The sequence below is a fragment of the Mesoplodon densirostris genome, chromosome 15 (genome assembly GCF_025265405.1).
Source record: "Mesoplodon densirostris isolate mMesDen1 chromosome 15, mMesDen1 primary haplotype, whole genome shotgun sequence".
Lineage (NCBI taxonomy): Eukaryota > Metazoa > Chordata > Mammalia > Artiodactyla > Ziphiidae > Mesoplodon > Mesoplodon densirostris.
This window is the reverse complement of record NC_082675.1, coordinates 22,996,231-23,016,485: the sequence shown is the minus strand read 5'-3', so window position 1 is coordinate 23,016,485 and position 20,255 is coordinate 22,996,231. Positions and strand designations below refer to the sequence as shown.

The following is a 20,255-nucleotide window of genomic DNA, read 5'->3' as shown; positions in this document are numbered from 1 at the left end:
CTTACAACAGGCCAGGTTTAGACTCACAACCCTAAAACTACCACTTGTTTTTTTGGCTTTGGCAGCCTTCGCATTGCATTTCTCGCACTGCTTTCTCTGGGCCGTGCAGAGAGCCGAATGTGGCTGCCATGTGTGAAATGCCTGAGAATCAGAAGCCCCAGAGAAACTTCAGCTTTACAGAGAAGACTCAAACCTGGAGAAGCTAGCAGAGAAGTGACATCCCATTTCATAGATGTTGGGGGACAGGATTATCATCCACACAAGAGATGGTATTTGACTGGCTGTCTACTCCACAGAAGAGGAAAGAGAACCGATGGACAGACCCGGCATTCACTTATCAGGGTTCCTTCTAATTAGTTCACAAGCTGCCCCAGCATTTTCCATAAAAACTATTGAAAGGTTAGCTCCCTTACAGACAGAGCAATAGAAGGGACCGTGCCTCCCCGGGCTCAGGACACATGTAGCGTGTTTACCATGATTTCGGGAACGCGAGAGCAAGGAGGGCTGTGATCTCCCCTCTCCACGTTCACCTCTAATTGACTTTTGCAGTCGTGGCTGCCCTACGAGAACCGATTTCAGAGAAGAGTTGAGAATTTAAGATGCTGATGTGCCAGATCCAAACCTAAATACAACTTTTATTGGTCTGTTTTGAAAAAACAGATGCCAAACATCTCCATTTACAAGATAAACACAATGGAAAGAGTTATAAAAATGATTTTGCTGTGCAGCAGTGAATAATGAGTCCCATTAAAATCTATTCCAGTTAATCAAAGAGGATAAAAGAGTGCAGTAATGGGCGTGTAAAACCGACCCTCCCCGACTCATACCACGGAAGCAGGTTCTGTGTCTCACGTCTGTGTTTCCTGTCGTGGTTAAGGACACACACACACCACTCCTAATCAGCCATTATTTCTGAGGGAAAAGGAGACCCTCCAAACAGAAACAAGATTTTAGCCAAAAAAAGAGACTCGTCTCTTTGCTCTACCAATCATGACCCCCAAATCCCTTATCTTGATCTGCACAAAATCTCACAAACCTGAAACCTCCTTTTTGCAAAAACAAAACAGAACAAAAAACTCAATTCCAATCTTGCCCTGTCAGTTTCTGCCAGAATCAACCATAGCAAGTAATTTTCCTCTCCCAGCCCTCTAATCATCGCTGTTAGTAGGCTGAATCTATTTAAATCATTGGTTTCAAGGCCCTCCACCAATTACTTCCTCTCTCCTCCAACCAACTGCTCTGCCTTGTTACAAGGCAGCCTGTGCCTTCCCTGGTCAGCAAACCTACATGCCTCTAGTTACCCACAACCAGACCTTTCTAAGATCCCTTCTTTTTTCTTTTTTTTTTTTTTTTGCGATACGCGGGCCTCTCACCGTTGTGGCTTCTCCCGTTGCGGAGCACAGGCTCCAGACGCGCAGGCTCAGCGGCCATGGCTCACGGGCCCAGCCGCTCCGCGGCATGTGGGATCCTCCTGGACCGGGGCACGAACCCGCGTCCCCTGCATCGGCAGGCGGACTCTCAACCACTGCGCCACCAGGGAAGCCCCTCTAAGATCCCTTCTTTATCTCACCACTGTCTCCCTCCCCTGCATACAATACCAGATATGTGAGTTAGTATGTACTTTACATACACGGAAAAATGAGGTGTCTGTCTTTGCCCAAGATTCCTGTCCTTCCTGCAATTCTGCAGATCATAAACTCCTTGAAGGCAAGGGCTAACACACACACACACACACACACACACACACTCTCTCTCTCTCTCTCTCTCTCTCTCTCTCTCTCTCTTTCTTTCTCCCTTCCTCTTTCTCTCTAAGTCTCCCAGGACCCAGACAAGTGCTGCATAATCTGTGGCCACTTCACAAATGCTTGTGGTTGGCTGGTGATGTTGATGATAATGATGATGATACCTAAGCTGAGCCTTCTGAGTAGAACAGTCTTCTATTGCAATGAAGAAGGTAATGATTGCAATGAAGCGAGGATTTATGACACTCCTCATTAAAATTCTAATTGCATAATTGGGCCTGAAGGTATATATCCCCCCCACTTTGGGGACACATACTGATCTCCACTCTCTAAAAATACCTTGGCAAGGAAATCTAAATCTCAAAAAGCCAACCAAGAAAAATTTCCACAGAACAAGAGACCAGTAAGAAACAGATCACAGCGCCTCGGCAAGCCACAAAACAGAGGTTTTAAACTCTGAGAAGTCTTTCAAAACAAAATGAATTATAGATTTTTTGGGGGGAGAAAAGTCCTTATGTTTGCAGCTCCTGGCACGTTGCCTGCTTTAGTGGAGACAGGTTCTGGCAGCGGCCGTGAGCCCAGAGAGGGGATCTGCGACCTAAACTACCCCCTCCACCACGCACAACCTTGGGTGAGCCACGCAGCTTAACTGCGCCTCCTGTCAATCATTTGTGCCCCATGCAAGGCCCAAATTTTATAATGCTGTGAAAAAAGATGAGAGGCTTGAATCTTTGAAAGTCAGCTGACAGATGACAAAGCAAAAAGAAACAATAGTTATATGCTATAATAGCAATGCAATCCCTCCAAAGTAAAGAAGACAATCTCTATCTTTGGAATTTAACTCACAACATGAGGGCAATCATGGCCTTGTCAAATAGCTATAAAACACCTAAACCCGCTGTGTTGGGAAAGTCGCTTAACCTCTCTGGGTCTCAGCTTCCACACTCATCAAGTGGGCTTTCAGGATTAATACCCTCTGAGTCTACGAGCTTGAGATGGTTTTGTATAAACCATGGAGTACTTTTTTCACTGCTATAATCATTTTCTTTTAATCCTTTAACATCCCATTCTATATCTTAAAATCATTTTGGGGGATGTCAATGACCCTCAACACTTAATTTCTGTGTGCTTTCTACTTTCCCTTACTCAGGTACTGCCACTGCAATCATTCCTTTCTACTAATAATCAGGAGTTGACTTACAATAATGAACTCTCTAATGCAACAAAAATGGTGATTGTCATGCTAATGAAAAATACAAGTTTTTTAGCACCAAGCATGCTGTTGATATTCAGCAATTACCAATGGTTACAAATGTTTCCTACTAGAGCATGGACTTGAGGATATGGGGAGAGGGAAGGGTAAGCTGTGACAAAGCGAGAGAGGCATGGACATATATACACTACCAAACGTAAAATCGAAAGCTAGTGGGAAGTAGCCGCATAGCACAGGGAGATCAGCTCAGTGCTCTGTGACCACCTAGAGGGGTGGGATAGGGAGGGTGGGAGGGAGGGAGATGCAAGAGGGAAGAGATATGGGAACATATGTATATGTATAACTGATTCACTTTGTTATAAAGCAGAAACTAACACGCCATAGTAAAGCAATTATACTCCAATAAAGATGTTAAAAAAAATGTTTCAAACACTGAGAATAAGAACTCTGCGGAGAGCTATGAATAGGAAACAATAGTAAATTCAGGGTTGGCAGCACAAAGCTCAATTTCAAATGCCTAAACATGAAGTAAAATGAACAGACTCATGACTAAGCGTTACCCAGTGGATTAACTCCTCCTGCCCTGGACTCTGTGAAAATTGTAATTTATATTTAAAAGTACTTCAAAAAAAGGAGAGGAAAAGGGCCAATTCCTTTAGAAATGATGTGCTCTGACCCCACCTAGTGGTGTCGGAGTGATTCCTGAACTAGGACAAGTGCCTCAACTCAGCACAGGTGACTGAAGACTTCCCGAGGTCAGCATTAAATTGGTAATAAATTTTTGCTTGACAAAAATGTACTAAAGCGGGCTTCCCTGGTGGCGCAGTGGTTAAGAATCTGCCTGCCAATGCAGGGGACGTGGGTTTGAGCCCTGGGCCTTGGAGATCCCACGTGCTGCGGAGCAACGAAGCCCGTGAGCCACAACTACTGAGCCTGCGCTCTAGAACCTGCGAGCCACAACTACTGAAGCCTGTGCACCTAGAGCCTGCGCTCCACAACAAGAGAAGCCACTGCAATGAGAAGCCCGCACGTCACAATGAAGAGTAGCCCCTGCTCGCCACAACTAGAGAAAGCCACATGCAGCAATGAAGGCCCAACACAGCCAAAAATTTAAAAATTAAAAAAAAAAAGTACTAAAACGTGGACTTAGAATCTAAATCAGACAAAGCACAGACAAGAGGATGGAAAACATCATCCTGTCACAAACCAGAGAAGCCTTGTCATCAGCTGGCTAAAATGATTACCAGCTCTGAGAAAACTCAATTCTGGGTTTTTAAGACCGCAAATGCTTTTTTAACTTCTGAAATTAAGAATAAACAAGCACCAAAAATGTTCTTGGAGAAGAATGCAAAACTAGCATGAATAACTGGAGAAGTCATCAAAAACAAAAGAGAAAAATTTCAAAATGACACATGGGGGACAAAGGAATGGAGAATAATTAAGCTTGGCAGAAATCAGAAAAGAATCCTGCTATCACAGTGGACATCGAGCTAAACAGAGACCAGTTATAGAGCACATTACAAAAAAGATCCTTAAGTATACGGCATAAGGTAAAGCTCACTATATTTAGACTAACTGTGGAGTCTAGAGGGTCCACAATTACAAAGCCATGGATAACCTGAAGAAGATTCAAAGAAAATGACAGAGATGATTAAAGGAGAAAATTTACAGTGCCTCTAGCATGAGACCTTTCCTCTTTATTCTCACACTCCCAACTCATGATACGAAGCTAGTGTTTACCAAGTGCTTACTATGGTCGGGCCCTGGGCTAAGTGCCTGTAAAGGTCTACCTCGTTCATGCCTTAAAACAATCCTATAAGAAAATACTATTATTCTCATTTAGAATAATAGTATTTAGGTTTAGAGAGGTAAGTCTAAGATCAATCAGGGAGACGGGGGCAGTGGTGGGTCTTCCTTCCACCTAAGCCAACTTACCCCTTCTATCAGGATGCTGGCTCTTTTCCCTAAGCAATATTTGTTCTGTCCTCTAGCAGATTTTCTCATACCTACATGCTCAAACCCTGAAATGACTTCCTACCTAAGACGGAAATATGAAACAGAAAGTTGCACAATGAGCTTCTTCTGCCCAGATCACCTAAAATAGGATGTGAAGCTGAGAGCCTTTGAAATCAAGTTCTTCCCCCTGTTCTGCAGTGGAAGAACTGAGGCCTGGGAGAAAAAAGAGATTTGCCCAAGGTCACAGAAGAGCTCCACGGAGAAGCCAGGGTTCAAACACCAGTTTGAACTCCCTCCTGGAGTTTACATCCTGGAAGGGAATCATTTGCCTCGATCTTGGGGAGCCTAGGATTTAACACCTTACTGAAATCACCAGAGTTGTTCTTTCTGTCTTCTCCTTTTGAAAGTTCTGCCCGTCATGGACCACTGTATGTCCACTTGTATGCTAAAATGATCTGTAATGTTGGTATTTAATCCAATCATAATTGTGCTTGGGTATGTGAAAATGTTTGGGATGCCAACAAACAGGAGAAGGAGGCTTTGGTTTTGATATAAGATGGTATTAGAATCTCTCACAACTCAAGTTCGAGAAATTTTTCATATTTGGCTCTTCTTACTGATAGATTGAATTATTAGAGTAAAATTCCTGCCTAGAAAAGAAATAACAGAACCGTTTAGCCTCCTGGCAAATTACATTCAGCACCCACTTTCTCAAAATGACAACTATCAAATCTTTCAAGTGGAAAAATCCCAAAGCATCAAGCCAATTGTGCAATGCAGTAAGTGGTGCAAGAAAGAGATTTTCCCCCCTATCTCTGCAGCAAAAAAAGTCTGAAATGATTAGCATCATTAACATGATTCATATGTTAACTACCACTGGTTCTGAAATTGAGTCCTTCTTAGAAAGCCACCTACATCTGACCTCAATAAAACCAAGAATTCCTCAAGTACCATCTCTCTTTTTTTCAAAATGCATCTTTGCATTAGCATCTTCTCGCATTAGCATCTTGCTCAGTTAATGTACAACATAAAAATAGAGCAGGAGAGCAAGACTAGTGGCTTCTCAGAGTTCTCTCCATCATCATAAATCAAACTACCATTACTTTCAACAGAATTATTTATTTATTTATTTATTTATTTTTGCGGTACGCGGGCCTCTCACTGCTGTGGCCTCTCCCATTGCAGAGCACAGGCTCCGGATGCACAGGCTCAGCGGCCATGGCTCACGGGCCCAGCTGCTCCGCAGCATGTGGGATCTTCGCGGACCGGGGCACGAACCCGTGTCCCCTGCATCGGCAGGCAGACTCTCAACCACTGCGCCACCAGGGAAGCCCTCGACAGAATATTTGAACATGGTTTACAAAGAGGTATTTTCACTGGAAATTTGAGGTTTGATGAGATACAACGGCTGGACAAATCATAACAGGGCAGTCAGTGCCCATAGTGACCCAAGCCTCCTGCTTCAGGCCAACTATAGTCCCTTCCTTTCTGCCCAGCACTAAGCATTCCATGAGTCCTTAGAACAACCTTGCAGGGTCAGTAATAGTAGTTCCATTTTACTGATGTGCATACTGAGGTTCAGAGAGCTTGAGTATCTTATCCAAGCTTTAAGTAGTTTAGCTGGAATTCCAGCCCAGGTCTGTCTTATTTCAAAGCCTGTGCACTCTCTACTACTCCCTTTTTTATTTTTATAAATTTATTTATTTTATTTTTGGCTATGTTGGGTCTTCGTTTCTGCGCACAGGCTTTCTCTAGTTGCATTGAGCGGGGGCTACTCTTTGTTGCGGTGCGCGGGCTTCTCATCACGGTGGCTTCTCTGGTTGTGGAGAGCGGGCTTCAGTAGTTGTGGCACGCAGGCTCAGTAGCTGTGGCTTGCGGGCTGTAGAGCGCAGGCTCAGTACTTGTGGCTCACGGGCTTAGTTGCTCCGAGGCATGTGGGATCTTCCCGGACCAGGGCTCGAACCTGTGTCCCCTGCATTGGCAGGCAGATTCCTAACCACTGCACCACCAGGGAGGCCCTCTACTACTACTTTTTACTACTACTACTACTGCTTTGCTACTTTAGTGTGGTCCCTGGACCAGTAGCATTGGCATCACTCGAGAATTTGTTAGAAATGCAGAATTCTCAGTCAACTGCAGAACTACAGAATCAGAATCTGCATTTTACCAAGATCCTCAGGTCATGTATGTGTACATTAAAGCCTGACAGGCTGTATGTTGTAACAGTCTGTCTCTCTGAATATCACTACTATTATTCCTTCCACTGGTTCTCAATGTGGTGGAGGATAGGGTGGAGGGAAGAGGAGTGTGTTTTGCCTTCAGGGTCAGTTGACGGTGTCTGAAGACACTTTTTAGTTGTCACAACTGGGGCAAGGTAGGAGGTGCTCCTGTAATCTAATAGGTGGAGGCCAGTGATGTCGCTACACATCCTACAGTGCACAGGGTAGTCCCCACCACAAAGAACCCTCCAGCCAAAATGTCAATAGTTTCAAGGTTGAGAAATCCTGACATTGATAATAGTGTCCATCCTCTGGGTCTGGGGTCTGTTTAAAGAAGAAAAACTAAGAGTTTTTCATTGCAAAATTATGGCCGAACAAATGTCACAAAAAATTCCTTTCCCTATGGGTCAGTCTCTCACAACATGTATCAAATAGTAACTTCGATCAGGGGTCAGTAAACTGTGGTCCACAAGACAAGTCCAACCTACTGCAGTATGAGAACTAAGAATGAGTTTTACACTTTTAAATGATTGAAGAAAACATTTTTTAATTTTTAAAAATTTTTTATTTTATTTTATTTTTTGGCCATGCTGTGCGGCTTGTGGGATTGTAGTTCCCCGACCAGGGATCAAACCCGGGCCCTTGGCAGTGAAAGCGTAGAGTCCTAACCACTGGACTGCCAGAGAATTCCCCCCCCCAAATTTTAATAACATTTCCTCACTTGTGAAAATTACATGAAATTCAAATTTCAATGTCCATAAAGAAAGTTTTATTGGAACAAAGTCATGTCTATTATTTTTTAATTTTATCAAAGGCTGCTTTTTGTTTTTTTTGCAGTACGCGGGCCTCTCACTGTTGTGGTCTCTCCCGTTGCAGAGCACAGGCTCCGGACGCGCAGGCTCAGCGGCCATGGCTCACGGGCCTAGCCGCTCCGTGGCATGTGGGATCTTCCCGGACCGGTGCACGAACCCGTGTCCCCTAGCATCAGCAGGCGGACTCTCAACCACTGCGCCACCAGGGAAGCCCTCAAAAGCTGCTTTTTAAAAAACAGCTCTATTGAGATATAATTCACATACCTTAAAATTCACCTATTTAAAGTGTACAAGTAAATGGTTTTTAGCATAGTCACCAAGTTGTGCAGCCATCAGAGTCAAGTTTAGAACATTTTCATCACCTTAAAAAGAAACCTCGTACACTTTAGCTATAGTGCCCCTATCCCCGCACCTAATTTCCCAGCCCTAAGCAATCACAAATCTACTCTCATTATAGATATCCCTATAATAGACTTGTATATGAATGGAATCATATAATATATGATCTTTTGTGACTGGCTTCTTCCACTTATAATGTTTTCAAGGTTCATCCATGTTGTAGCATGTATTGTTACCTCCTTCTTTTTTATTGCTAAATAATATCTCATTGTACAGACAGACCACATTTTGTTTATCCATTCATCATCTGATGGACATCTGGGTTGTTTCCACTTTTGGCTTTTACGAATAATGCTACTATAAACATTCATGTACAAGCTTCTCTATAGACATGTTTTCACTTTTGAGTAGATACCTACAAGTAAAATTGCTGGACCATATGGTAACTCTATGCTCAACTGTTTAAGGAACTGTCAGACTCTTCCAAAGAGTCTTACAAAGAGTCTTACATCACCACCAGTGGTATATGAGGATTCCAATTTCTTCATATTCTCACCAACACTTGTTATTATATGTCTTTTTTAAAAATTTATTTTATTTATTTATTTTTGGCTGCATTGGGTCTTCGTTGCTGCTCACAGGCTTTCTCTAGTTGCGGTGAGTGGGGGCTATTCTTCATTGCGGTGTGTGGGCTTCTCATTGCGGTGGCTTCTCTTGTTGCAGAGCATGGGCTCTAGGTGCACGGGCTTCAGTAGTTGTAGCACGTGGGCTCAGCAGTTGTGGCTCGCGGGCTCTAGAGCAAAGGCACAGTAGGTGTGGCGCATGGGCCTAGTTGCTCCACAGCATGTGGGATCTTCCCGGACCAGGGTTCGAACCCGTGTCACCTGCATTGGCAGGCAGATTCTTAACCACTGCGCCACCAGGGAAGTCCTTATATGTCTTTTGGATTCTAGTCATACAACTGGTTGGCTCTCATTATGGTAAAATGGTATTTCCAATATATTTAAAATGATGAAAGGGAAGAACCTACAACCAAGATTACTCTACCTGGCAAGGATCTCGTTCAGAATTGATGGAGAAATCAAAAGCTTTACAGACAAGCAAAACCTAAGAGAATTCAGCACTACCAAACCAGCTCTACAACAAATGCTAAAGGAACTTCTCTAAGTGGGAAACCCAAGAGAAGAAAAGGACCTACAAAAACAAACCCATAACAATTAAGAAAATGGTAATAGGGACATACATATCGATAATTACCTTAAACGTGACTGGATTAAATGCTCCAACCAAAAGACACAGGCTCGCTGAATGGATACAAAAACAAGACCCATATATATACTGTCTACAAGAGACCCACTTCAGACCTAGGGACACATACAGACTGAAAGTGAGGGGATGGAAAAAGATATTCCATGCAAATGGAAATCAAAAGAAAGCTGGAGTAGCAATACTCATATCAGATAAAATAGACTTTAAAATAAAGAATGGGGCTTCCCTGGTGGCGCAGTGGTTGAGAGTCCGCCTGCTGATGCAGGGGACGCAGGTTCGTGCCCTGGTCTGGGAGGATACCACGTGCCGCGAAGCGGCTGAGCCCGTGAGCCATGGCCGCTGAGCCTGCGTGTCTTGAGCCTGTGGTCCGCAACGGGAGAGGCCACAAGAGTGAGAGGCCCGCGTACCGCAAAAAATAAATAAATAAATAAAGTAAAGAATATTACAAGAGACAAGGAAGGACACTACATAATGATCAAGGGATCAATCCAAGAAGAAGATATAACAATTACAAATATATATGCACCCAACATAGGAGCACCTCAATACATAAGGCAACTACTAACAGCTATAAAAGAGGAAATCGACAGCAACACAATAATAGTGGGGGACTTTAACACCTCACTTACATCAATGGACAGATCATCCAGACAGAAAAGTAATAAGGAAACACAAGCTTTAAATAATACATTATACAAGATGGACTTAACTGATATTTATAGGATATTCCATCCAAAAACAGCAGATTACACTTCCATGTCAAGTGCTCATGGAACATTCTCCAAGATGGATCACACCTTGAATCACAAATCAAGCCTTAGTAAATTTAGGAAAAGTGAAATCATATCAAGTATCTTTTCTGACCACAACGCTATGAGACTAGATATCAATTACAGGAAACAATCTGTAAAATATACAAACACATGGAGGCTAAACAGTACACTACTAAATAACCAAGGGATCACTGAAGAAATCAAAATGGAAATCAAAAAATATTTAGAAACAAATGACAATAAAAACACAACGACCTGGACTTCCCTGGTGGCGCAGCGGTTAAAAATCCACCTGCCAGTGCAGGGGATACAGGTTCGAGTCTTGGTCCGGGAAGATCCCACATGCCGTGGAGCAACTAAGCCTGTGTGCCACAACTACTAAGCCTGGGCTCTAGAGCCTGCAAGCCACAACTACTGAAGCCCACGTGCCTAGAGCCCATTCTCTGCAACAAGAGACGTCATTGCAGTGAGAAGCCCATGCACCAAAATGAAGAGTAGCCCCCACTCACCACAACTAGAGAAAGCCGGTGCACTGCAACGAAGACCCAACACAGACAAAATAAATAAATAAATAAACAACTTTTTAAAAAAAACAAACACACAAACACGAAGACCCAAAACCTATGGGATGAAGCAAAAGCAGTTCTAAGAGGGAAATTTAGAGCAATACAAGAAACAAAAAACATCTACCTACCTCAAGAAACAAGAAACATCTCAAATAAACAACCTAAACTTACACCTAAAGCAATTAGAGAAAGAAGAACAAAAAAACCCCAAAGTTAGCAGAAGGAAAGAAATCATAAGATCAGATCAGAAATAAATGAAAAAGAAATGAAGGAAACAACAGCAAAGATCAATAAAACTAAAAGCTGGTTCTTTGAGAATATAAACAAAGTTGATAAACCATTAGCCAGGCTCAACAAGAAAAAAAGCGAGAAGACTCAAATCAATAGAATTAGAAATGAAAACGGAGAAGTAAGAACTGACACTGCAGAAATACAAAGGATCATGAGAGATTACTACAGCAACTCTATGCCAATAAAATGGACAACCTGGAAGAAATGGACAAATTCTTAGAAAAGCACAACCTTCCGAGACTGAATGAGGAAGAAATAGAAAATATAAACAGACCAATCAGAAGCATTGAAATTGAAACTGTGATTTAAAATCTTCCAACAAACAAAAGCCCAGGACCAGATGGCTTCAGAGACTAATTCTATCAAACATTTAGAGAAGAGCTAAAACCTATCTTTCTCAAACTCTTCCAAAATATAGCAGAGGCAGGAACACTCCCAAACTCATTCTACGAAGCCACCATCACCCTGATACCAAAACCAGACAAAGATGCCGCAAAAAAAGAAAACTACAGGCCAATATCACTGATGAACATAGATGCAAAAATCCTCAACAAAATACTAGCAAACAGAATCCAACAGCACATTATAAAAGGATCATACAACATGATCAAGTGGGGTTTATCCCTGGAATGCAAGGACTCTTCAACATAAGCAAATCAATCAATGTGATAAACCATATTAACAAACCGAAGGAGAAAAGCCATATGATCATCTCAAAGATGCAGAAAAAGCTTTTGACAAAATTCAACACCCATTTATGATAAAAACCCTCTAGAAAGTAAGCATAGAGGGAACTTACCTCAACATAAAAAAGGCCATATATGACAAGCACACAGCCAATATCGTCCCCAATGGTGAAAAACTGAAACCATTTCCTCTAAGATCAGGAACAAGACAAGGTTGTCCACTCTCACCACTATTATTCAACATAGCTTTGGAAGTTTTAGCCACAGCAATCAGAGAAGAAAAGGAAATAAAAGGAATCCAAATCGGAAAAGAAGAAGTAAAACAGTCACTGTTTGCAGGTGACATGATACTATACATAGAGAATCCTAAAGATACTACCAGAAAACTACTAGAGCTAATCAATGAATTTGGTAGAGTAGCAGGATACAAAATTAATGCACAGAAATCTCTTGCATTCCTATACACTAATGATGAAAAATCTGAAAGAGAAATTAAGGAAACACTGCCATTTACCACTGCAACAAAAAGAATAAAATACCTAGGAATAAACCTACCTAAGGAGACAAAAAACCTCTATGCAGAAAACTATAAGGCACTGATGAAAGAAATTAAAGATGATACAAATAGATGGAGAGGTATACCATGTTCTTGGATTGGAAGAATCAACATTGTGAAAATGACTCTACTACCCAAAGCAATCTACAGATTCAATGCAATCCCTATCAAACTACCAATGGCATTTTTCACAGAACTAGAACAAAAAATTTCACAATTTGTATGGAAACACAAAAGACCCTAAATAGCCAAAGCAATCTTGAGAAAGAAAAACAGAGCTGGAGGAATCAGACTCCCTGACTTCAGACTATACTACAAAGCTACATTAATCAAGACAGTATGGTCCTGGCACAAAAACAGAAATATAGATCAATGGAACAGGATAGAAAGCCCAGAGATAAACCCACGCACATATGGTCAACTTATCTTTGATAAAAGAGGCAAGAATATACAATGGAGAAAAGACAGTCTCTTCAATAAATGGTGCTGGGAAAACTGGACAGCTACATGTAAAAGAATGAAATTAGAACACTCCCTAACACCATACACAAAAATAAACTCAGAATGGATTAATGACCTAAATGTAAGGCCAGACACTATAAAACTCTTAGAGGAAAACATAGGCAGAACACTCCATGACATAAATCACAGCAAGATCCTTTTTGACCCACCTCCTAGAGAAATGGAAATAAAAACAAAAATAAACAAATGTGACGTAATGAAACTTAAAAGCTTTTGCACAGCAAAGGAAAACATAAACAGGACAAAAGACAACCCTCAGAATGGTAGAAAATATTTGCAAATGAAGCAACTGACAAAGGATTAAACTCCAAAATATACAAGCAGCTCATGCAGCTCAATATGAAAAAAACAAACAACCCAATCCAAAAATGGGCAGAGGACCTAAATTGATATTTCTCCAAAGAAGATATACATATTGCCAACAAACACATGAAAGCATGCTCAACAACACTAATCATTAGAGAAATGAAAATCAAAACTACAATGAGGTATCACCTCACACCAGTTAAAATGACCATCATCAAAAAATCTACAAACAATAAATGCTAGAGAGGGTGTGGAGAAAAGGGAACCCTCTTGCACTGTTGGTGGGAATGTAAATTGATACAGCCACTATGGAGAACAGTATGGAGGTTCCTTAAAAAACTAAAAATAGAACTACCATACGACCCAGCAATCCCACTACTGGGCAAATACCCTGAGAAAACCATAATTCAAAAAGAGTCATGTACCACAATGTTCACTGCAGCTCTATTTACAATAGCCAGGACATGGAAGCCACCTAAGTATCCATCGACAGATGAATGGATAAAGAAGATGTGGCACATATATACAATGGAATATTACTCAGCCATAAAAAGAAATGAAACTGAGTTATTTGTAGCGAGGTGGATGGACTTAGAGACTGTCAAACAGAGTGAAATAAGTCAGAAAGAGAAAAACAAAGACCATATGCTAACACAAATATATGGAATCTAAAAAGAAAAGGTTCTGAAGAACCTAGTGGCAGGACAGGAATAAAGACGCAGATGTAGAGAATAGATTTGAGGACACAGGGAGGGGGAAGGGTAAGCTGGGACGAAGTGAGAGAGTGGCATGAACATATATATACTACCAAATGTAAAATAGATAGCTAGTGAGAAGCAGCCGCATAGCACAGGGAGATCAGCTCGGTGCTTTGTGTCCACCTAAAGGGGTGGGATAGGGAGGGTGGGAGGGAGATGCAAGAGGGAGGAGATATGGGGATGTATGTATATGTATAGCTGATTCACTTTGTTATACAGCAGAAACTAACACACCATTGTAAAGCAATTATACTCCAATAAAGATGTTAAATAAATAAATAATTTAAATATCTGTATACAAGATAATATTATGTGTAAATAGACATAGGTTTACTTCTTCCTTTCCAATATACATGCCTTTTATTTCATGTCTTGCCTAATTGTCCTGGCTAGAACCAGCAGTACAATGTTGAATAGAAGTGGTGAGAGTGGACATCCTTGTCTTATTCCTGATCTTAAAGAGTAAACATCCAGTCTTTCACCATTAAGTGTGATATTGGGCTGTTCCCTTCTATTCCTATTTTGTTGGGTGCTTTTATCATGAAATGCTGTTGCACTTTGTCAAGTGCTTTTTCTGCATCTATTGAGATAATCCTGTAATTTCTGCTTTTTGTTCTATTGATAATATATATTACATTAATTGATTTTTTGATGTTAAACCAACCTTGCATTTCTGGGATAAATCTCACTTGGTTATGGAGTATAGTTTCTTTAATATGTTGCTGGATTCCTAACATTTTTGTTAAGGATTGTGGCTTCCATACTCATAAGAGATATTGATCTCTAGTTTTCTTGTGTTATCTTTGTCTTGTTTCGGTATCAGGATAATGATGGCCTCATAAAATGAGCTGGGATGTGGTCCCTCCTCTTCTAGTTTTTTGGAAATGTTTGTGAAGAATTGGTATTTATTGATCGTGAAATGTTTGGTAGAATTCAGTGGTGAAGCCACCTGGGCCACTACTGGGTAGAACATGGGTTTTTTACTGTAAGTAGTATTTTTATTGCTAATTTACTCTTTCAGTTGTTATAGGTCTATTCAGATTATCTTTCTTCTTGAGTCACTTTTGGTAGCTGGTTTCATTTTAGGAATTTGTCCACTTCATTTAAGTTATCTAACTATTTGGGATACAACTGCCATTTTATTTTTTGTTTTCTATGTTTTTCTTGTCTTTTTTACTTCTCTATTCCTCCTTTACTACTTGATTTGCATTAAGTGAATAGTTTCTAATGAAGCATTTAAATTTCTTTAATAATTTTTCCACTATTTATTTATTTATTTTTCCACTGTATTTTTAAAGATTTTTTTTTAAGTGGTTACTCTAGGGTTTAACCACATAATCCTGACTTATCAGAATCAGCTTCAGAGGGACTTCCCTGGCGGTCCAGTGGTTAAGACTTCGCCTTCCAATGCAGGTTCAACCCCTGGTTGGGGAGCTAGATCCCACATGCCTTGGGGCCAAGAAACAGAAGCAAAATTGTAACAAACTCAATAAAAACTTTAAAAATGGTTCACATCAAAAACTATATATATTGGACTTCCCTGGTGGCGCAGTGGTTAAGAATCCGCCTGCCAATGCAGGGGACATGGGTTCAAGCCCTGGTCCCGGAAGATCCCACATGCCGCAGAGCAACTAAGCCCATGCACCACAACTACTGAGCCTGCACTCTAGAGCACACAAGCCACAGCTACTGAGCCCACGTGCTGCAACTACTGAAGCTGCATGCCTAGATCCCGTGCTCCACAACAAGAGAAGCCACTGCAATGAGAAGCCCACGCACCTCAACAAAGAGTAGCCCCTGCTCGCTGCAAGTAGAGAAAGCCCGTGCACAGCAATGAAAATCAAATGCAGCCAAAAAGTAAATAAACTAATTTAAAATATATATATATAGTAAAAAAAGAATCAACTTCAGATTTACACTAGCTTAACTGCAGCAATTATATAGAAATGTTATTCTACATAGTTCTGTTCCCTTCTCCCTTTTTTATAGTATTATAACTATTGTATACTATTTAATAAAGTTACAAACCCAGCAATACATTGTTGTAGTTATTACTTTACCATCTGTAGTCATTTCCTTAGCCTATTACAGCTTGGTTTTCACTCACCTCCTTTGTACTGTTATTGGCACACCTATTAAACATATATTACGTTTCCATGTTATAGGCCCAACAATATAGTCTATACAAATATTATTGTATATTATATACAAATTATTTTATATAATTGCATTTTAAATCAGTTAAAAGAAGGAGGAAAATATACATTTATACTGTCTTTTATAATTATATTATTACATTTACTGGTGCTCTTTGATTTTTTTCACATGGATTTGAATTACTATCTGGGGTCACTTGCTTTAGGCCTGAAAAGCTTCCTTCAATATTTCTTGTAAGGTGGGTCTTTAAACAACAAAGTCTCTGTTTTTGTTTATCTGGGAAAGTCTTTATTTAACTTTGTTTTTGAAATGTCCTTTTCATTTATATCCAGCTATGTTGGAGATAGGTTTCCTAGTTGACAAGTTTTTTCTTTGAGCACTTTGAATGTGATCCCACTGCCTCTGGCCTCCACAGCTTCTCCTGAGAAGTTAGCTGTTAATCTTATTGGGGTTCCCTTATAAGTGTCAAGTCATTTTTCTCTTGTTGCCTTCCAGATTTTCTCCCTGTCTGACTGTCAGCATTTTTACTATGATGTGTCTGTGAATCTCTTTGTGTTTATCCTCCTTGGAGTTCATTGAGCTTCCTAAATATACAGGTTATTGTTTTTCAATTAATTTAGGAAGTTTCAGCCAATTTTTTTGGAATATTTTTTCTCTCTCCTCTCCTCTGGTAGTCCCATTACACATGTTGGTGCACTGAATGATCCTCACATTTCTCTGAGGCTCTACATTTTTCTTCATTCTTCTTCTCTCTACTCTTCACCTTACATGCTCTCTATCAATCTATCTTTAAGTACACTAATTATTTCTTCTGCCTGTTGGAATCTACCTTGAGCCCCTCTAGTGAACTTTTTATTTCAGTCATTGTATTTTCTAATTCCAGAATTTTTTTTAATTAATTAATTTATTTTATTTTATTATTTTGGCTGCCTTGGGTCTTTGTTGATGTGCACAGGCTTTCTCTAGTGTGGTGAGCGGGGGTTACTCTTTGTTGTGGTGTGCAGGCTTCTCTTTGCGGTGGCTCCTCTTGTTGCAGAGCATGGGCTCTAGGCACCCGGGCTTCAGGAGTTGTGGCACACAGGCTTAGTTGCTCCACAGCATGTGGGATCTTCCCGGACCAGGGCTTGAACCCGTGTCCCCTGCATTGGCAGGGGGATTCTTAACCACTGCGCCACCAGGGAAGCCCCAATTCCAGGATTTCAATTTGGTTCTTTTTATAATTCATATCTCTTTACTGATAAAGAGTAAATCTAGTTGATGTAAAAATGTCATTATACCTTCCTTCTTAATCATGCTTTCTTTTAGTTCTGTGAACATATTTACAGCAACTCTAGGGAGTGGTTCCCCCCCACCCAACTGGGCTGGTTACTGTTATTTGCTTGTTTATTTGTTAGTGACTGGCTGGACTGTTTTAGTGAAACTTATTTCCCCTGTAACAGTGTTAAGGCCTATGATGTTGCTCCTCAGGAAGACATATCTTTGGATTTGCCCAAAGTCACCCAAGATGACAGTGGTCTTAGTAGGACTCTCCCTCTCTTTCCCTGGTCACACCCAACCATTAAACTCCACTAATTGTGGTATATTATTCTATTATTTTCAACAATGCCCTGGGGCATAACTTGTTCTATAAAGTAATCCAATCAAAAGGTGGCTCTTTTGAGATTAGTGTTTGATATTTGTTCTGACCCCAGGAGGGCTCTTCCCAGCTGTCTTATTCTCTCCTGCAAACTAGCTGGCTTACAGTCTAGGCTGTATCTTTATTAAATCCACAAATCTCCTCCCAATTGCCTTTCACTAAAACCTCCACAGTTCTTGAAAGCACCCTTAGGCATAAATTTCTCCACACTCTACTACAAATGAAATCACTACTTTCTGGGAAGAGATTAGGAGCCTGCTTCTCCCTCCAGGCAAAATCTCTGAGCTCTTGATAGAAGGGGGGAGGGGGAGACAGACTAGCCTGAGGTCTTCTCAGTTTGCCTCTCCTGGCTAGTACCACCATCTCACAAACTGAGGGTGGGGACAGAGCAACTGGGACCACAGTACTCTCGGTGGGCCATGCCCAGAGTACAGCTTCCATTCCATAAGTGGGAGCTGGGTGAAGGAAGGAAGCCCCATCTTTCAGCTTCACTCACCCAGGATTTAGCCTCAGCAGCAAGTAGCCTTGGGCAGGAGAAGCCCTATTAGTCATGCTCCTCCTGGGAAGAAAGCTGTCTGACTGGGAGCTAGGGGGAGAGGGAGCCCAGTGTACTGGGTTGCAGCCATTGTCGAGAGCTGGGAGCAGGGACGGTAGTAGTGGTCTTGGTTCAAATACCACAAACTCTCAGGACTTCCCTGTCAGTCCAGTGGTTAAGACTCCATGCTTCCACTGCAGGGGGCGTGGGTTTGATCCCCAGTCAGGGAACTAAGATCCCTTATGCCTCTCGGCCAAAACAAAAACAAATATCACAAATTCTTGCCTTTCTTACCGAGAATTTTCATAGATTTTCTTGAGTAGCTGTTTCTTCACTTGATGTTTGCCCTTAGGACAATTTCCAGAGGGTTTAAATTGTTTTTTTTTTTTTAATGTTTTACCGGTTTACAGGGAACCAGGTCAGTGGAGTTCCTCACCCTGTCATGCTGGAAGTTGATCCTGTCTAAGGCTGCTTTTGTGCTACCATGGTAGAGCTGAGTTGAGTAGTTGCAACTGAGACCCTAAAGCCAGCAAAGCTGAAAATATTTACTATGTGGGCCTTTACAGAAAAAGTTTGCCAACCCCTGACTTAGGTTACTGCTGCTAATGCTGCTGGTCCACAGGCCACACTTTGAGTAGCAAGGACTTAAGCTACTTGAGAGGCAGTACTGTATTGGCTAAGATCTCGAGTCAAAACCCCCCTTCGCCATTTACTAGATATATGGTTTGGGGTACCTACCTCATTGAGTTGTTTTGAGAATTAAGTGTATGAATATCTGGCATTTAGGAAGTATTCAATAAATGATAACTGTTACCATCATGATAGAAACTGTATGGAAAGTTTAAGACACCATCTCTTTCCTCAAAGGTTTTTTTTTTTTCCCCAGAAAATTTAAGCTGTGAAAAAGGGAAACAAGTACTATAGACTTTCCAATAAAACGAGATGCAACTTATAATATCTGGGGTACATAATATTATCTAATAAAGTTTAAACTGTATAGAGCTGGAGCTTAAGCATGACACTAAAAACTAGAATTCGCTACCACGAATGCTTTCAGACTCTTGCAGTAACAATGAATGAAAACCTTCAGGAAGTGCTTCCAAACCCGAAAGCCCCATTAAAAAAAAGCAGAGATTATCTTTAACATGAGGATTTGGGCCTAGATGGCCCCTTCCAGTTCTGGTTGACTCTATCTTTGCCCAGAGCTGATATAAACAGAATCCCGAAGCTTCCACTTCCACTGTCACCGCGGCAAGGGCGTCCGCGTCGGTGCCGTACCAGCACCGGCCCGATCCCGCCGCGCTCCCCTTCGCCGCAGCCCGTTGCAGCCAGTTACCTCGCAATTGAACTCCATCTCCGCGTCCATGGTGACGATCCGCACTGTGAACGTCTTGGGCTGCTTCCTCTTGAGCGAGCTGAAGCTCATTCGGGAAGCGATGGCTCCGGCCATGGCGCGGGGCTCAGGTTCGGGACCCTCGCTCCCCGAGGCCTGCGCTCTGGACCTTTTAGCCTCCCTGGAGGAGCCTCACAGGCCTCAGGGCCACCATGGTGGCCGGCCGGCCGGCCCGGGAGCTGACTGAGCGGCGCGGGCCCCCAGCGGCCAGCATGGACCGCGAGGACCCTGCCCCGGGAACCGAAATGCGAGTTGGGGGGCGGACCCTGACGGCCAGGGGAAGGGATCGCGATCGGGGACCGACGGGGCGGGCACGGCCCGGCTCTCCGGGACTCGGGCCGGGGACGCTGGTGACGCCCAGGGACGGGGCCCCTAGACGCCGGCGGCCCAGACCCCGCGCGCTTCTCAGCCTCCGAGGGAGGTGTCGGGGCCGCGCTGCAGCCGGGCACGCACGTGCGCGCGTGGCTGTCACCGTCTTCACTCCGCGTGCCCGCGGGAAGCGTCCCCTCCCCGCAGCCCCCGGCCT

The 20,255-nt window shown here is 42.2% G+C and overlaps 1 protein-coding gene across 4 annotated transcripts in view; it reads right to left on the bottom strand.

Moving 5' to 3' along the window:
- The window catches only part of NF2 (NF2, moesin-ezrin-radixin like (MERLIN) tumor suppressor), a 78,061-nt gene extending 57,806 nt beyond the window's left edge, over positions 1–20,255 (bottom strand). For all 4 annotated transcript variants that reach the window (XM_060119667.1, XM_060119666.1, XM_060119668.1 and 1 more), the window contains exon 1: positions 19,673–20,255. In XM_060119667.1, coding sequence (XP_059975650.1) covers positions 19,673–19,786 — 114 coding nt within the window. In that variant the 5' untranslated portion in view covers positions 19,787–20,255. The remainder of the gene's footprint in view (positions 1–19,672) is intronic.